Genomic DNA, 18232 nt, shown 5'->3' on the forward strand with positions numbered 1-18232 from the left:
GAAAAGAATAGAAAACAAAACAGAAAAAGGAAAATAAACTTGAAAAGGAAGAAATTAGAAAAGAAACAACAAAAAGTCTGTAAAGCCGAAAAACCAATAAAACTGGTTTGGGAAGGTTCCGAGAACTATGATCTTGTAGCACGGTAATCCTGATGGAAGTGGGCCGACCTATGCCGTTCCCTTGCACCTGTTCCCTGTGCATTTCAACTGACAGTTTGTCGCAGTAAGCGTCAAATAGGATATTCCGAGATCTCCTATATGGCTTAAGGCGCTAGTTGCAGTTCATTCTGCAAACCAGCGCGCACTCTGCCTCAGCTCTGGGCCCGCCCATTTTACAGTTTGCTTTTCCGTTTTGTAACACTCAAAAAAGGTGTGGTAGTGGGGGCTTCAGGGATCGAACCCGCACCTGTTCCTTGTGCGTTTCAATGACAGTTTGTTGCAATAAGCGTCAAATAGAATATTCCAATATCTTCTATTGCAGTTCATTCTGCAAACTGGCGCATGCTACACCTCAGCTCTGGGCCGGCCCATTTTACTTTTTCTGTTTTGTAAAACTGAAAAAAGGTGTGGCAGTGGGGGCATTTCCTATTTAGCGCTGCAGGCGCCGGTTATAGCTATTTCCGCAAACCGGCGCCTGCAGCCACGGTAACTGGGCCTGGCCCATCTTTTTCCTTTCCTTCTTGTCGTGAGGACAAAAAATGCACACTTTGGACGGGAATCGATCCCGCACCTGTTCCTTGTGCGTTTCAATGACAGTTTGTTGCAATAAGCGTCAAATAGAATATTCCAATATCTTCTATTGCAGTTCATTCTGCAAACTGGCGCATGCTACACCTCAGCTCTGGGCCGGCCCATTTTACTTTTTCTGTTTTGTAAAACTGAAAAAAGGTGTGGCAGTGGGGGCATTTCCTATTTAGCGCTGCAGGCGCCGGTTATAGCTATTTCCGCAAACCGGCGCCTGCAGCCACGGTAACTGGGCCTGGCCCATCTTTTTCCTTTCCTTCTTGTCGTGAGGACAAAAAATGCACACTTTGGACGGGAATCGATCCCGCACCTGTTCCTTGTGCGTTTCAATGACAGTTTGTTGCAATAAGCGTCAAATAGAATATTCCAATATCTTCTATTGCAGTTCATTCTGCAAACTGGCGCATGCTACACCTCAGCTCTGGGCCGGCCCATTTTACTTTTTCTGTTTTGTAAAACTGAAAAAAGGTGTGGCAGTGGGGGCATTTCCTATTTAGCGCTGCAGGCGCCGGTTATAGCTGTTTCCGCAAACCGGCGCCTGCAGCCGCGGTAACTGGGCCTGGCCCATCTTTTTCCTTTCCTTCCTGTCGTGAGGACAAAAAATGCACACTTTGGACGGGAATCGATCCCGCGACCGGACGGTCGTTAGCCTCATGCACTAACCACCGCACTAACTCATATTAGTTGCCCAAACTACTGCTTCTTCACCTTTTCTTCTTACAACGATTCCTTTTTCCTATTCTTTTTCCTTTTTATTCGAAATGGTTTTGTTATGTTTTTTTTATTTTTATTTTTTCTTCTTTTCGGAACGGTTTTATATTTATTTTGCTAATTTGAAAGAACTATTTTTAAAAAAATCGGTGAACTTTCTTTCACAATCGATGAACTCCTTTTCAAGATCGATGAACTTTTTTTCTAAATTGATGAACATTTTTCTAAATTAATGAACTCTTTTTTCAAAATTGATGAACTCTTTTTCAAAATCGATGAACTGTTTTTCAAAATCAATGAACGTTCTTTTAAATTCGGTGAACTTATTTCAAAATTGATGAACTCTTTTTCAAAACCAATGAAATCTTTTCACAATCCGTGAACTTTTTTTCAAAATGGATGAACTCTTTTTCAAAATTGATGAACTGTTTTTCAAAATCGATGAACTTTTTTCAAAATGGATGAGCTTTTTTAAAATTCGGTGAACTTATTTCAAAATCGGTGAACTCTTTCCCAATTTGATGAACTTTTTTCAAATTTGATGATCTGAAAAAATGAATGAAGGTTTCCAAATCTGTGAACTTTTTTGAAATCTCGATTTTTTTTCTTTTTTTATGATTTTTTTCGTTTTTCGTTTTCATCTTTTTTCTAAAGTCAACGGTTGACCAGTCAGTCAACTGGTCAACCGCGACCGTACGAACAGCCCTAGAGGCTCTCGATCCAGCGAGCGACCAGGCGAGGCAAGTTTAGCCGTGGTCGCCACATGGGCCGGCCCACGATTTGGCGGCTGTGAGCGCCAGCTCCCTTAGCTGGCGCCTGAAGCGCCACCTAGGAGCTCCCGGCAGTGGGGGCGTCACCGCGTCAGGGATGAAACCCACGACCTCCTCGCTGCAAGTTATTTGCGCTAACCACTACACCATCACGGCGCTTGGGTATAGCGACTTCCTTTATTATATTTCTATACATATAGGAAATGCCCTATGTGTTCCTTTTTTTTCTTTTCATTTTTGCTTCCTGTTTATTTTCTTAAATTCATGAACTTTTCTAAAATAAAAGTTTTTTTAAAATAGTTGATGAACTTTTTCAATTTCGATGAACCTTTTTCAAGTTCGATGAGTTTTTTTTCAAAAACATCAAACGGCACCAAGTATATATATAGCTCCTATTGGTCATAAATGGTTGAGACAAAAGATGCATCTCCTAGGGAAGACCAGAATACGTGGGAAGAATAGAGTGCGGCGTGAGAGCGGCCACCGCCGGGGTACCATGTTCCTCCATGCTATACACATGCTCCACATCCTCGGTTGCAGCAATCATCACATTCGTTCCCCCAGCCTCCGGGTCCGGCCGGTAGAACATCACCACGTCGGTGGAGAGCGTCACGGACTCAGGTAACGCATGTTCGTGTATAATCGGGGGGTTTACGGCCCAAGTCCCATCCAGCGCCGCCGCCGTCAGCCTGCCCCACATCTCCAACCGCGACCATGGTAACGGCAAGACGTTTTTTGGGCCTTGGTCGTCAAGCTCGGGCAGCGACCAGAACAGCGCGCGGTAAGGACCGCCGTCGTAAAAGGACGGCGTTCCCGCCTCCGGATGTCCGCAGGTGAAGGGGAGCTGTTGGTCGGCGTCAACGGTGGCGCCGTGCTCGGAGCCACTTTGCGAGGACGGCCGGATGTGCACTATGAGCTCATCGCCGACGCATTCCGGCACAAAGACGTGGCCTTCGGGCACCGGGATGAACCTCCATGGCTTGTGTGGTTCCGCTGATTCGTCTCGCTGATCAGGTATCGGTGCATCCTCCGGCTCCGGGTCATCACAAATGCTGGGAAACTCGTGATCCTGCCATGAGGTGATCACGATTCACGAGCGAAGCAAACTCAAAGTAAGTGTACAACCAAGCAACGGTGGAAGCAGTATGCGTGCCGTGCTAAAGTCATCACGTACACTGACTTTCTGATGTCTTCCTTTGTCTGTAAAAAACTAAAAATTAGAGGGAACAGCGTGGTATCCTTACCATGGTTACACCTTGCGATGGCTGGAGATCATCTTCCGCTGCGATGTTGAATTCAGAATTTGGCGTGCCGTCGGCTTTGGTGACTTTGTTGGTCATCAGCTTTATTTCATCGGAAGTATTGGACAACATACTTGCTATGTTGTTCATCATCTCGATGTGGTGTTTTTCTTGGTTCTCTAAGTACAGGCAACCGATCACAAATTTAGTAAGATGACGATCTTCAAAAAACAGCTATTGCACCTTGCTGCGTTAATTAATTGTATATATGTTGGCGTAATATGCAATAATTTGGATATACAATTGATGGATTTAACATAGAATAATGATTAATTTCTGGCTCGACGCTTACGGATAATTTGCTCCATGCGCGCGAGCTTCGCCTCCGTGTTGTGGAGGTGCACCGCGAGGTCCCTGCTGGTGGTGAAGGACGAGAGAAGGACCGCCGCGTGAAGGCACAACGCGACGGCGAGCGCCACGTGTTTGGCTCTTCGGCCAATGGGAACGATGAGAAGGTGGCGCCAGCGGGCGTCGGAGGCACCCACCAATCGATGTCCAGCGAGCAGGTAGGCCACGACGGTGGCGAGTAGACCTGGCCATCCTCCGGGCCGGGCCGGGCCGGGCTTCGGGCCGGGCCTGACCAAGCCCAAGGTAGAAAACTCAGGCCCAAGCCCAGCCCGGCCCGGCCGTCGGGCCTAGTTTTCAGGCCCGAGCCCGACCCATCACAGCAAAAAACACGTCGGGCCTCGGGCCTCGGGCCGGGCCTCTTCAGTAAATGGCATAAACAGCGGGCCCAGGCCCGGCCCGACCTAGTCTTCGGGCTCAAAACCTAGGCCCAGGCCCGGCCCGGGAGCAGGGTCGGGCCGGGCTTTTTCGGGCCGGGCTGTTCGGGCCGGGCGGCCCATGGCCAGGACTAGTGGCGAGGCAGGCGGCGAGCAGCCCGGCGTTGTCCATGAGCGCGCTTGTACGATCAGCCCGATGCGTAGAGACGACCGATGTCAGGCTCCTGGGCTGCTTTTACCGGCTGGTTTCTTTACTTGCCGGATGAATTACGATCGAACTCCTCCTATTCGTCCGACCGGCTAAATTATGATCTGCCACAACAACGACTCTTTTTCTTTTAACTGGAGACTCATGGCTCAAGACTCTCAACAGGTCCACATCCTCTATTTGAACACGGCGTCGGCTGTGTCACCACTTATCCTTCTTCCCCTCTCATAGATGGTATGGTCTCCACCTGATCACAACAAATTGAAGTGTGCCCAATCCTACGGTAATGCGCCGGCCATGTCATCGCACACTTGTCATTGTGCACGTACAAGGAAATGTTTAAAACTTTAAAAACTAATGTCGCCAGATATGTTTATCCCTTGATCTGGTCAATATGGCTTCCCTCATACTTCTACTCGCTTTTTCACAACCCCCGTGCTTTCTTACAGATTAAACACTTCTTGTTGCCAAGAATCAGGGATTGGCTGGGTCGAGGACCTGGGTCACGGTACATCATCGGAGATGGAATGCTTATCGAGGACTGGATGAGAGGGGAGGGTGTACAGGGCAGACCGGATATGGCAAGATGTGATGACAATATTCCTCCTTCCCTTTGTAGGAGAGGATTTTTATTACCACGTTGACGGCAGCACATAGAGCAACGGTTGAGGAAGGAGAGGTGGCTCTCCGAACGGCATTGTGGAGTTCACTTCGTACAACCTAAATGACAACTACAATGATATAGGTGGGATGTGGGTGAAGGTTGTCCATAACACACGAAAACAAAGCTTCCTTATTGCATCTTAGATTATTAGCACCCAAAAGGATGTAAATCGTAAAACCATTATTAGGATTAATCATAAAAGTCAAGGATGATCATCCATAGTGAAGAACCGGTACCTGTTCGGCAATAAGTTGACGTCTTTGCAGGCCATCCCTACGAAGAGATCACTTGTTTCTCCTAACCTTATTCTTACCAGGTGGTGAATTTGCAAAATGGAAAGAGCCTTCTCCGCGCCGGTATCCACCCAAAAACTGTACTCCTACATGTACGCTGGAATAGCAAAACAATAATGTAAAACAAAGCCCGGTATGGAGTATAGCATATATAGATACCCAGGACATATTAGGAGGGAGATAGTTCCATCATGGAGTAAAACGTACATGCCCAGGATGTTGGAATTGATCTCGGTCAAAACAAACCGAGAGAAAAAGGGGGGAGCTCAACTCCCACGTACGTGCCCTGATCGGGGGCACCAAACCAACTGTTTTGGTCTCGGTCCCGCCTCCCTAGCACCTAAAAAATATATAAGGAAAAAGGACCCCTCCCGTGTGATCTAACGATCTGCACGGTAAGGCCAGGTCTCTCGCTAACTACTGATCCTGATGAGGTGCTAACGGAGACGAAGACCGTCTACCACCGCCGGCCACCTCCAGGGCAGTGCCGGCGGCACCCTGCACGTCCATCTCCCTGCTGCTGCTTCTTCCCCAACAAGCTCCACACTGCAGGAGGCTCACGGGGGAGCCCCCTCAGTGCTGGCGGCGCTGCTGCTCATCACGTAATCCTGGTGCTGTCCTTTCCCGGCCATGGAGGACCCAAGGTGCAGCCATGGACTACTGGTAGTTTTACAATGATTCTGGTTAGTACCTAATCTTCCGCATATGTATTTTGGTGTTCTAATCATGAGATTAAGATCATATCATGTTAATCCTAAAGAGTTACTCTAACATTGGTATCTAGAGCAAGGTTAATCTCGGTTAGAACCCCAATTAGACCCTGTTTTACTGTTAGTCACTGATGTCAGGGTCTAATTGCTCATGGTTTGGTACTAATTATTCATCTTTAAGATCTGAAGTTGTTACGTTAAGGTGACGATTATGTTGTTATGTGATAATAGTCACGACCTAGTAATTAACTGATTCTGGTCTGAAGTTAAGATCTGATTTCGGTCGTATGCCAAGACTCAAAGTTCATGTGGTAAAAGTTTTAGTAGATATGGGCTTTTTCAATTCTTAATGTTTATAGCTCAAGATCTATTCAAGGTCTGTTAGCTATTAATCACGTGAGTTTTGGATCGGAAAGCAATTAGGAGGGGAATATGTATGTTTCAAGAAACTCCAAAGGAAAAGAAAAATCCGCAAAATGCTTGAGGTCAGGGCCTCACCTAATGGCCGCGTCGTCGCCCTCCTACCCTCCGGGGTTCGCACGGCCTTGCCGTGCGAAGGCGCCGAAGCAGCACCGCCGTTGACTCCCGTCGGAGATGATGCGCGGGAAGATGTGCGCCGTTCGGTCTCCATGCCCCGCGCGTCTCCGTCGCCTCCCCTCTCGCCGTCGCACCGCTGCCTGATGCCACGCGCGCAGCACGGGTAGCCACGCTCGTTGGAGTAGCGCGCGGGATCTCTCCGCTGCACGCTACTCCGGCGAGCGGAGCCGCCGAGCCGCCATGGATGCCGGCGAAATGGGCGCTGAGCCGCCGCCTGGCAGAGCGCTCGCCGCTTCGCTCTCTCTCTCGAACGTGCGAGAATAGCGGCGAATGCGGGAGAACGTGGGGAAAATGTGCTAGGGTTTGGCCAAATCCGTTTTCAACCGTCTGATCGGATCGGACGCCTCAATTTCGTGAGGAATGATTAACGGGCATGCGGCCGCCCTGTGCGCAAATTGTGGCAGAAGGCCTCAGCCCAGGTTGTCTCGGCCTGCATCCATTCCCACTCTATGGACCGCTCGGGCGGCTTTTCCTAATGCGCTCAAGCAGCTTTTTGGGGCAAAATATGATACAGTACTTCTGAATTTTCAATGCAACTCTGTGCTTTTAAGTATTTTGGTAATGTTTAATGCACTGTTTAATTTAGAAAAAAATGTGCACCAATTTTTTTTGCAAAATAATGTTAATGATTGTATTTGTGTTTTTGTGTGTGTGTGTGTGTGTGTGTGTGTGTGGTGCATTTTATATGATGTTATCCATATAATAATGCCCATGCACTATTAACAAGTTTGAAATTGCCTAAAGTTATGTTGAAACCATGTTTTAAATTCCTCAATAGAATGGAACCAACAAGATAATTTAATTTGGAAAATCTAATATGATATTGATGTATGATGTCATTTTTAGTGACATATTTTATGATGATTACCTTTCAAGAATTATTGAAATGATTAAATGTTGAGCATTTTTCAGTCACTCATTTAATTTTCTAAAAAAAATTATTTGAGTGAAGTTTATGTTGTCATTCCTATGGAATTTCTTAATGATGTGATCATTATTAATGGGCTAAGGCCACCTCAAAGATAATGTTGATGGTCGCATGTTTTGGCTCTTCGCACCACACTATGCGCAATAATCATTTTGGACCATTATGTCTATTGTACAAAGCTAAAATTTTATCTGACTGCATTATATGTCATTTAATTAAGATATGCACAATTTCTAAAAAAAATTAAGATATGCACTACAGAAATGTGCATAATGACCCAAAATGGTGTGATGAAATTATGACCAATTCCCTTAATATAGGAATTTTACCAAAAGAATTGTTCTAAAGTACATGTTGTCACCAAATATTGTTATTTGGTGAATCCTTATGTGGTTTTATTGCCAAATTTAATATTTCGGAAATCTTTTGATATTCGAAAAATAGTATTAATGGCATATTCACAATGAATGTCAATTTTAATGTTTATTCAGTTGAATTAACATTTATATTTTTATGTTAATTCCAATGTCATTGAGAATTTTAATGGTAATTTTGACACTTATATCAGTGTTATTACACGGTGTCAGCTTTAGTGTCAAAAGGATTATGTATGATGGCAAACATGGTTTTATGTTGTTGCTTCATGTTAATGCTAGCTATTAATTTGGCCAGAGTTCGTACTCATCATTATGTGATTTTATGTCTCTCTAATCAAAATGGAACCAACGAGAAGTTTTGATTAGAGATTAAAAAAAGGGGGGTTATAATGGCATGTGATGATATTCTGACCAACATTGATTATTTTCATGTGTCCTTTATGAATAAAGGAGGTTCTTTTTTCGTTTTCTGCCAAACAGTAATACGGTTTAAAATATGATGATATTTTGGCATAAACAAACCTTATGGAAGTAACTTTCCCACGTGGAGAGTGGAGATCATTGTCTCATGTAACAAATCTCCCAACTTTCTGCCATTAAGGTTGTAGGATTTTAATCATAATGTTAAAGCAGACATTGGGAGAGGTCTCGGGATGCATGTGCCGACATGCACATTACTAATGCAATGGAGTTTAAAGTCAAAACTATTGGATTTATTCCACTAGAATTTGGAGGTGCTTAATTCTCCATCTTATTGATGATTGTTCATGCTCCTGGTTATTGGAGAAATTTATTATTTTTTGTTCTCGGGCAGATGACATGATTTTGTATGTTATTAAGTCAACTCCAATTATGTAATGTTAGTCCTGCCCTAGGGTGAGACAAGTTATGTTTTCACTGAATGGGTCTTTTGTCAATATTATATACTATGCTACAATTTAAGATACAAGAGAAGTGTAATTAATGAGACCTCATCAAAATTGTGGTTTTAGACCACATTTCGAGGGGGGGAATGGAAGTCTCATTTAATATGAGATATCACATTCAATTCTCGTATTTAGACCATAGCGTGTACAACTAAGCAAAATATGTATCTCAATTCTCCAATTAAGATGGAACCAACGAGAAATCTTAGTTGGAGAATGAATGAAAAACACATTCTAAGGTTCTCTAATTAAGATGCAACAAGTCTTATTTAGAAGAATGAATAAAAAAAATTTAGAAGAATGAATGAAAAATGACTCCTTTGTCATGTTAGTGTGTACTTAGTCCCTTGTGAGCATTATGAAGCACACATGAATGCTAAAGTGTCAATCTTGCTAGCCTAATGACCATAATGATGTAACATGTTGATTATATATTGACCAACGTCGTTTATAATCATATGTCACACTTCACTCAAGTGGCAAGTTTGTCAGTATCATGTGGCTTGTGGTTATATTTCTGACTAACGTCGTTTGTAATCATTTGTCATTTTGTGGTTTAGAACTGAAATGATTGTTATCAAGATTTTGGACATGTTTTACATCCTTTAAATAAAATGATCGTCGGGAAACCTGGAGCATATGAACATGAATCTTAAGGATAACTATGTTAGATCTTTGTTCATATGCATCAGGTAAGTTGACAAAAAATGCGTTGCAACAGTTAATGTTGAGACTTAACATTTTCCCTGTGATTGATAATGTGTGTGAATGATCATCTTAGAAGCTTGTGTGATAATGAGCTCTAATGATGTATGGAGCTCAATAGAGTTTCCTAAGTGGGTTGTTATGACGCTTGTGTTATTATTATAGCATGCTCTTGTGTTGATTGAGTTAATAATGTATGTATAACTCAACCGTCAGGTTTTGTCAAATAGATGAAGTTAACATAAGGTATGTTGCCTCAAGAAATTCAATTATGAAATAAGGCGAGCGTTGGGACAAGGGGGGGTAAGTTCACTAAATGTGAAGATGGAATATTTTTTGGCGAGCCAAGAATTTGTATCTTCCATTGACATAAAGGATCTTGGTGATGCCTTATACTTTATTTGTATCGAGGTTCATCAAGATATAGGTCCAAAAGGAGTATAAGTTCTCTTATGACGACATACGTCGATAGAGTACGAAAGAAAATATTATGTGGCAGTACTCTATCTCACCTGCTACTCAAGTTAAGGGCGATAAAAGTGGACATCTCAGTGTCCAAGGAACATTTATGAACTGATCAGATAATGTTAGTTCCTTATGCTTCGGTTGTCAGAAGCAATATATGTATTCAAGTATGAAGGCGCACCCTCTTATTTATGATCGGGTAACTTGGCAAATTATGTTTAATCTAGAATTGGACCGCTAGAAATTTGTTATCAAGCTTTGCAGTATATACAAGGCGATGACTATTACATGCTCACTTATAATGAGTTTGATAACCTCATACATGTGGGTTAGTTAGACGGTGACGCCCCCGATTCAATCGTACACTAATCATACACGCAAACGTGTACGATCAAGATCAGGGACTCACGGGAATATATCACAACACAACTCTACAAATAAAATAAGTCATACAAGCATCATATTACAAGCCAGGGACCGCGAGGGCTCGAATACAAGAGCTCGATCATAGACGAGTCAGCGGAAGCAAAAATATTTGAGTACAGACATAAGTTAAACAAGTTTGCCTTAAGAAGGCTAGCACAAACTGGGATACAGATCGAAAGAGGCGCAGGCCTCCTGCCTGGGATCCTCCTAAACTACTCCTGGTCGTCGACAGCGGCCTGCACGTAGTAGTAGGCACCTCTCGAGTAGTAGCAGTCGTCGTCAACGGTGGCGTCTGGATCCTGGGCTCCAACATCTGGTTGCGACAACCAGGTACAAAGGAAAGGAGGAAAAGAAGGAGAAAGCAACCGTGAGTACTCATCCAAAGTACTCGCAAGTAAGGAGCTACACTACATATGCATGGGTATATGTGTAAAGGGCCATATCAGTGGACTGAATTGCAGAATGCTAGAATAAGAGGGGGATAGCTAATCCTTTCGAAGACTACGCTTCTGGCAGCCTTCGTCTTGCAGCATGTAGAAGAGAGTAGACTGAAGTCCTCCAAGTAGCATCGCATAGCATAATCCTACCCGGCAATCCCCTTCTCGTCACCCTGTTAGAGAGCGATCACCGGGTTATATCTGGCACTTGGAAGGGTGTGTTTTATTAAGTATCTGGTTCTAGTTGTCATAAGGTCAAGGTACAACTCCAAGTCGTCCTGTTACCAAAGATCACGGCTATTCGAATAGATTAACTTCCCTGTAGGGGTGCACCACATAACCCAACACGCTCGATCCCATTTGGCCAGACACACTTTTCTGGGTCATGCCCGGCCTCGGAAGATCAACACGTCGCAGCCCTACCTAGGCACAACAGAGAGGTCAGCACGCCGGTCTAAATCCTATGGCGCAGGGGTCTGGGCCCATCGCCCATTGCACACCTGCATGTTGCGAGGGCGGCCGGAAGCAGAACTAGCCCCCCTTAATACAAGAGCAGGCTTACGTTCCAATCCGGCGCGCGCCGCTCAGTCGCTGACGTCACGAAGGCTTTGGCTGATACCACGACGTCGAGTGCCCATAACTGTCCCCGCGTAGATGGTTAGTGCGTATAGGCCAGTGGCCAGACTCAGATCAAATACCAAGATCTCGTTAAACGTGTTAAGTACCCGCGAACGCCGACCAGGGCCAGGCCCACCTCTCTCCTAGGTGGTCTCAACCTGCCTTGTCGCTCCGCCACAAAGTAAGAGTCGGGGGCCGTCGGGAACCCAGGCCCACCTCTACCGGGATGGAGCCACCTGCCCCTCCAGCCCCCAACTCCGAACAGTACCTCAGGTAATGTAACAGTGTAAAGTATATAGTATATGCCCATGATCACCTCCCGAAGTGATCACGGCCCGGTAGTATAGCGTGGCAGACGGACAAGAGTGTAGGGCCACTGATGGAACACTAGCATCCTATACTAAGCAGTAGGATAGCAGGTAAAGGTAACAACAGTAGTAGCAAGGACAGGCTATGTAGCAGTATAGGATTAACTGAAAGCAGTAACTTTTTTTTCAAATTTCATAATCTTTTTTAAAATTTACGATTTATTTCAAATTTCTGATTTTCTTTTTTTTCAAAATTTAAACTTTTCTAGAAAAGTCAATGGTCAACCAGCCGGACCAGTTGAACCAGCGAACGGTCGAACCAGGCGAACGAGGGGCGTTCGAGCGGGAGCTCCTATCCGGCGCTCTCAGCAACCTGAAAATGGTTCTCAGCGAGGATCGAACCCGCGCCATGAGAACAGCGAATGAGTCTAGCTAACCACCAGACCTAGCTTGCGCTACTGATGAAATTCAGGGCGAAATTTATAAGTACATTTGTAGTCACGTAATTTATTGCACACGTAAACTGTTAATGTAGCGCTTTGATTTTTAATTTTCTGAAAACATTTTGGAAAAAGCCCATGAATTACAGGAAAAGTTCATTTGTTTTGAAAAAAAATAATAGATTTTGAAAAAAAGTTCATGATTTTGAGATAAATGTCTATGAATTTTGAAAAATAGTTCACAAATCTTGAGAACAAAGTTCATCAAAATTCAAAAAGGGTTCGTCAATTTTGAAAAAAAATTCACCGATTCGAAAAAAGTTCATCAAAATTCAAAAAAGGTTCATCGATTTTGAGAAAAGTTCATCCAAATTCAAAAAAGGTTCATCGATTTTGGAAAAAGTTCACCAATTCAAAAAAAAGTTCATCAAAATTCAAAAAAAGGTTCACCGATTTTGAACAAACTTCATCAATTTTGAAAAACAGGTCACGAATTTGAAAAAAGATCGTCGGTTTTGGAAAAAAGTTTACAAAAAAGGTGAAAAAAGTTCATCGAAATTGAAACAAAATTCATCAAATCTGAAAAAAGTTCATAGATATTGAAAACAGTTCATTGAAATTGGAAAAAAGTTGATCGAATTTAAAAAATAGTTCATCAAATTTGAATAAAGGTTCATCAAAATTTAAAATAAGTCCATGGATTTTGAAAAAAAAAGGTCATCAATTTGAAGAAAATGTTCGTGTATTTGCAAACAAATTCATCGTTCCAAGACAAAGAAAAATAAAGAAAAATAAAAATAAAAAATGGAAAACAAAAAAAGGAAAAAAGAAGAACGAAGAACGAATAATAGACGAAAAAAGTAAAACATAACCACGTCTCGGTCTGTGGTGGCGTGGTTAAACTATCTGTCCCTCACGAGGGAGGTAGGTGGTTCGAATCCTCGCAGCTCACATTTTTGCGGATTAGACACCAAATAAAACGGAATCGATAACTCCCGAATGACCGGTATTTTCATATCTCATTCCGAACGTGTCGAGAGCCACTTGATCAAAACGCACATATCTTAAAGCTAACCCCTGCCACGTCATCCAGTGCCGAGCGTTCAGAGAAGCGGTCGTCATGAATGAACCCCACTCCCCACTCCATTCCCCACATGCCGAATCCTCCTGGCCGGCGACCTGGAGACCCGAGTGAGGCGGAGGCCGACCGCGGGCAGCTCGCCGACGCGAAGCACTAGCCGTTGTTCTTCGGATCCGCGCCGCCCGGCTCGAGCTGCCGTCGTGGGTGGAGGCCGTGGGCCGCGGCGGCCGCTGAGCAGCCTTCATCTTCCCTTCCCGAGCTGGCCGACCTCAACGCCATCGGAATCCGCCGTCGGCGAGCTGACCGTCCCCGCCGCCATCAGAGGCCTCCGCCTCGGGCTGCTCCACCCTCTCGATGCGGCTGCCATTGCGAGAAGAGCCCCTTTCAGCTCCGGTGGTGATCCCCTTTGCCGCTGTGGGAGAGGAGTCTCCTCGGCTCCGGCGGCGATCCAACAAGCGGCAACCATGGCGGGGTTGCAGCTGCGCGCGACGCTGCTCGCGACGGCCGGCGACATCGCGGCTTCCGTCCTAGAGCTCCCTCTCCGCCGTTTCGCCTTACACAAGCGTGACGCGGAGGTTCTGGCATGGCTTCCTGCATCAACAGCTGATGGCCATCCATGGCCCAGTGCCCTCCGTCGGGGGAGCTGTTGGTGCTCGCGTAGGCGGCATGCTAGAGGATGAGTTGCGGCTCGGACAAGATCTGGGGAGGTCGGCGGCTTACTCTTCCATTTTCCCCCACGATCGAGCCAACAGGAACTGCTACTGCTGCTCCTGTGGTATGCTGCTATCCCCTTTTTTGTGATTGCTTCTGTTTTTCCTTTAGATCATATGCAGTGTTTTTGCTATGGTGACTGGATTAAGTTGCCACGAGTACCGAGTTCACACATCGTCTTGGCATGTTTTTTAGAAATCTTTGTAATAGTTCACACATCATCACGACAGTTTTTAGAAATCTTTGTAATAGTGACACGGCAAATTTTAGTTTAAGTTGCCATGGCAATTTTCAGTTCAAGTCGCCATGGCAAATTTATTGGAAAGAGCATGGCAAATTTTTTGTTTAAACATGATGGCAAATTTACATTTCCAGAACATGGCAAATTTATTGGAAAGAGCATGGCAAATTTTTTGTTTAAACATGATGGCAAATTTACATTTCCAGAACATGGCAAATTTAACTATGTAGCACGGTAAATATACTTTTATAGCCATGGCATTTTTTAATATATTTTCATGGCAAAAGTATTCCATTTTTGCCATGGCAAATTTAACTCCTCTTTTTGCCATGACAAAAATAAGTTTATTTTCACATGGCAAATTTTAGGTTATGTTGCCATGGCAATTTTTAGTTTAACTCGTCATGGCAATTTTATTATAAAGAGCATGACAATTTTAATTCAAATATTATGGCAAATTTAAATTTATAGGACACAACACATTTTACTATATAGCATCTTAAATATACTTGTGTAACCATGGCATTTTAAAATTTATTTCCATGGCAAAAGTACTACTTTTTTGCCATGGCAAAAATTAAACCATTTTTCCATGGCAAATTTTACTCCATTTTATGCCATGGCAAACTTCTTTAATTAACATATTCGAAAACATGTAAAGTTGCCATGGCAAAGTTATAATTGTTGAAAAACATGGCAAACTTTGCCATGGCAACTTACGATGTTCAAAAACATGGAACATTTTGTAGATGTTCAAAAAATATGACAAATTCGCCATGGCATTTTAAAATGTTCAAAAAAATGGCAAACTTTTAATATGTGCAAAAACATGGTAACTTCTTTTAATTAAGTTTGTTCAAAAACATGACAAACTTATTTTAATTAACATGTTCACAAATATGCAAACTTGCCATGGAAACTAAACATGTTCAACATAACGTGGCAATGTTTGTAGACGTTTAAAAACATGGCAAATTTGGCATGGCAACTAAAATCTGTATTGTTTATAGATATGTCTTTTTCCATGGCAACTAAATGCACTTTTTGCTATGGTTCGTGTCTTTTTGCCATGTCCATCCGGAGAATGTTGGTCATGGACATTACAAATTAGTTTGAGAACACGCCAAGTTTGTTCTTTCAAATTTGTTTTTGCCATGGGGATTACATGCAGAATATCATTACAACTTAAGATGTTTTCTCCATTGTTTTCCGAAAATTTTCTATGTGTCTAGAGAGAACTTTTTTCACCATATCACTTCACGGCAACTTTTGCGTTTTTCTGTAAACTTCATAGTGATCACAGCTTTTCGTACTGTACAGATGCAAAATGCCATGATTTTTCCTATTTTTCGCCATTTTTTTAAAACATAAACTTGAACGTGGCAATTTTTTTCATAGAATGGCAAAAGTCCATGGCAATTGTAACGTGTAAAAGAACATTGTTTTTTAATCACATAAAAACTAGGCTTTTTTTTACTAATCGCAACTTAATATGGGCTTTATTTTTCGTTTTCCTTTCACAGGAAAAAGGCCGGACCTGGTTGGTGGGGGCGTTCGGGCTGGGGCGTTCTCCTCCCGAACGAGTCGTACTCGTTCGATCGATTACCCTCCCGTCCGAACGTCTTGGGTCCTCCCAGACCGAACGGTCGCGCGTTATCGGGGTCCAAATAAAAACACGGAAATGGGCCGGCCCAGTGCGCCGCGGGGGTGTGCGGGCTGAGGTTAGATGAGCTGGCCCATAGTGCGTGCGCGTGAGCGCCAGCGCCGATTAGGACCTCCCGTTTTTGTCGCTGATCGATTCTGTTTCGCAGCGTGGACTGGCACAGCGCATGTTCGTTCTCCTTGGGCAGTTTCCTGGATCAATGTGCCCGAAATGCCCCTGGCTCCCGCGCCTCCCCTTCCAAGATGCTTCCTTTTCCCCTTCAAAAGACGACGAGTGCACCACAGGCGCACAGCCTTGCATCCTCGTCATCTTCGCCTGGACCCCTCTCTCTCTCTCTCTCTCTCTCTCTCTCTCTCTCTCTCTCTCTCGGGATCGCTCCACGCCACCTCCATTTCCTAGAGCGAGGGATCCCCCGAGTAGAATTGTGAAGCTGCAGATCGAGGTACTGTATCCCACAATTCCCTTCTCGCCGCGCGTTACCCCGACCGCTGATTAATTCCTTCTGTCAGTAGCCGCCAAGTGATTGATTTCGGTTGTGGGTGTGGCCGGAGGAACCGTGGATCTTGAGCGGGTTGTTTCGAGATCACGCCCCCCTTGATCTGTCCTTGGTAGATCCCCGCTTTTCCGTTCAGGGCGCAGTGGCTTCGCTTGTGTGGATCCCTCAGTGTTGTACTACTGTTGCTATACATAGCCTAGTTCTTCAGACAACGAAGCTGGGAACAAGGATAGATGCACCCCTCCATCTGCGCCAGAGTTTTACGATCTGTGTCCCTCGAGTGCAACAGCCATAGCCTCCATTTGGTCATGTTGTAATGAACTTACATGGCCCTTGATTTGCATTACTCATCGCAGGTGCAATCTGCGGCTTGAAATTATAATTTCAAGCCGCAGATTGCACCTGCGATGGGTCGATCTTAGAACATCATTTCCTGCAGTACTGTAGTTCGTCGTCCCATGTATCTTATGTCGGTCGATCTTAGAACATCATTTCCTACAGTACTGCAGGTCATCGTTCCATGTATCTTATGTCACTCACTGGGCATGCCTCTTTTATGAGGTCCCCACATAATAACCTTTGGACTGGATTCATGAGTTAACATGATGAATCGTTTAAACAGTGTATCTATCTACTAGCATGAATTATAATTTTCGCTTCTTCAATTATCTCTGAAGTTTGGTAGTGCATTATTTTGACACATGGAAGATGCAATATCGCTGTATTAGGTGTTTATTTCCACGTCCCGATGAGTGCAGTTATTACTGTGATCTTACAAATCAGGCTGTTCATAAGCATATAAAACCATGTACTAGTTCAAGGTGCTTAGAGAAGTACTTCGTAAAAATAAACAGATTGTCGCTTAAACCGTTGCTTGTTTTTTTAACAGAGGTGCCAAGCACCGGTGCTTAAGAAAACAACATGTTCATTTTTACAAGCACCTCTCTAGGCCCCTTGCATTATACATGTCCTAATGCAGTTGATCAGTTAATGGTATTCTTGTGGATTATAATGGTTCAGAAAAAACTTCCTTATGCTGATACCAGTCTTTTTCTTGGCATTGCCAGAAGTGAGCCATGGCGAAGATCAAGCCGAGAGCACTGCTGGCACAGAGCAAGCAGAAGAAGAGCCCTACTAAAATCGGCCCAACAATGTTTGCCTTTATCGTCGTCGGTGCCCTAGTGGTGTCCTCACTCTACGCATACAAGTACTGGATGAGCAATGGACCAGCTGGAGCAGAAAGTGTTGCTGGGAACTAAGCCCGAGCAAGTGTGGAATGATTGAGTTTTGTTGTTGTATGTATCATCTTGTTGGCTAATTTCCGTTGTTGTACTCCAGTAAATGGAACGTAGACAGATTTTTTGCCATGTTTAGTTCTTCTTACCCCCATGGTACATTGTATTAATATACTTGCTATGTCACATTCTTTTCATTATTGCTATGTCACATTCTTTTCATTATTGCTATGTCACATTCTTTTGGTGGCGCTTTACAAATTTATTTATTTTTCATTATTGCTCCGATTTTGAGCTTTCTTGGAACTTAAGACCTTTTTTTTTTGAATTTTCTGGAACTTAAGACCTTGTTACGCTTTTTAATAATATGGTTGCATGCATCGATTGATGCAGAGGCCGGAGGTAATCCTCCTTTTCCAAAAAAAAAATGTCACATTCTTTTCTTTGACTTGATA

At 43.8% G+C, this 18232-nt stretch overlaps 1 protein-coding gene and 2 long non-coding RNA genes across 4 annotated transcripts; 2 read left to right on the top strand and 1 right to left on the bottom strand.

Annotated features, from left to right (window-relative positions):
- Positions 1-2147: 2147 nt before the first annotated feature.
- On the bottom strand, positions 2148-6991 carry LOC125543562. Of its 2 annotated transcripts, XM_048706937.1 has the most exons (3): positions 6622-6991; positions 3470-5510; positions 2148-3294 (listed from the first exon to the last, which is right to left on the bottom strand). In XM_048706937.1, the coding sequence occupies exons 2-3, from the start codon at positions 3617-3619 to the stop codon at positions 2656-2658; spliced, it is 789 nt and encodes a 262-aa protein (XP_048562894.1). In that variant the 5' UTR covers positions 3620-5510; positions 6622-6991; the 3' UTR covers positions 2148-2655. The 2 variants fall into 2 exon arrangements, with proteins under 2 accessions (XP_048562894.1, XP_048562895.1); XM_048706938.1 differs by having other exon boundaries at positions 3470-6991.
- Positions 6992-13478: 6487 nt separating this feature from the next.
- On the top strand, positions 13479-18002 carry LOC125543563. The gene is made up of 3 exons (XR_007298568.1): positions 13479-14206; positions 15907-16488; positions 17610-18002. It is a non-coding gene; the product is annotated as an uncharacterized LOC125543563 (long non-coding RNA).
- On the top strand, positions 16495-17218 carry LOC125543564. The gene is made up of 2 exons (XR_007298569.1): positions 16495-16898; positions 16938-17218. It is a non-coding gene; the product is annotated as an uncharacterized LOC125543564 (long non-coding RNA).
- Positions 18003-18232: the final 230 nt, after the last annotated feature.

Source organism: Triticum urartu, chromosome 3, assembly GCF_003073215.2.
Source record: "Triticum urartu cultivar G1812 chromosome 3, Tu2.1, whole genome shotgun sequence".
In the NCBI taxonomy this organism is placed as follows: domain Eukaryota; kingdom Viridiplantae; phylum Streptophyta; class Magnoliopsida; order Poales; family Poaceae; genus Triticum; species Triticum urartu.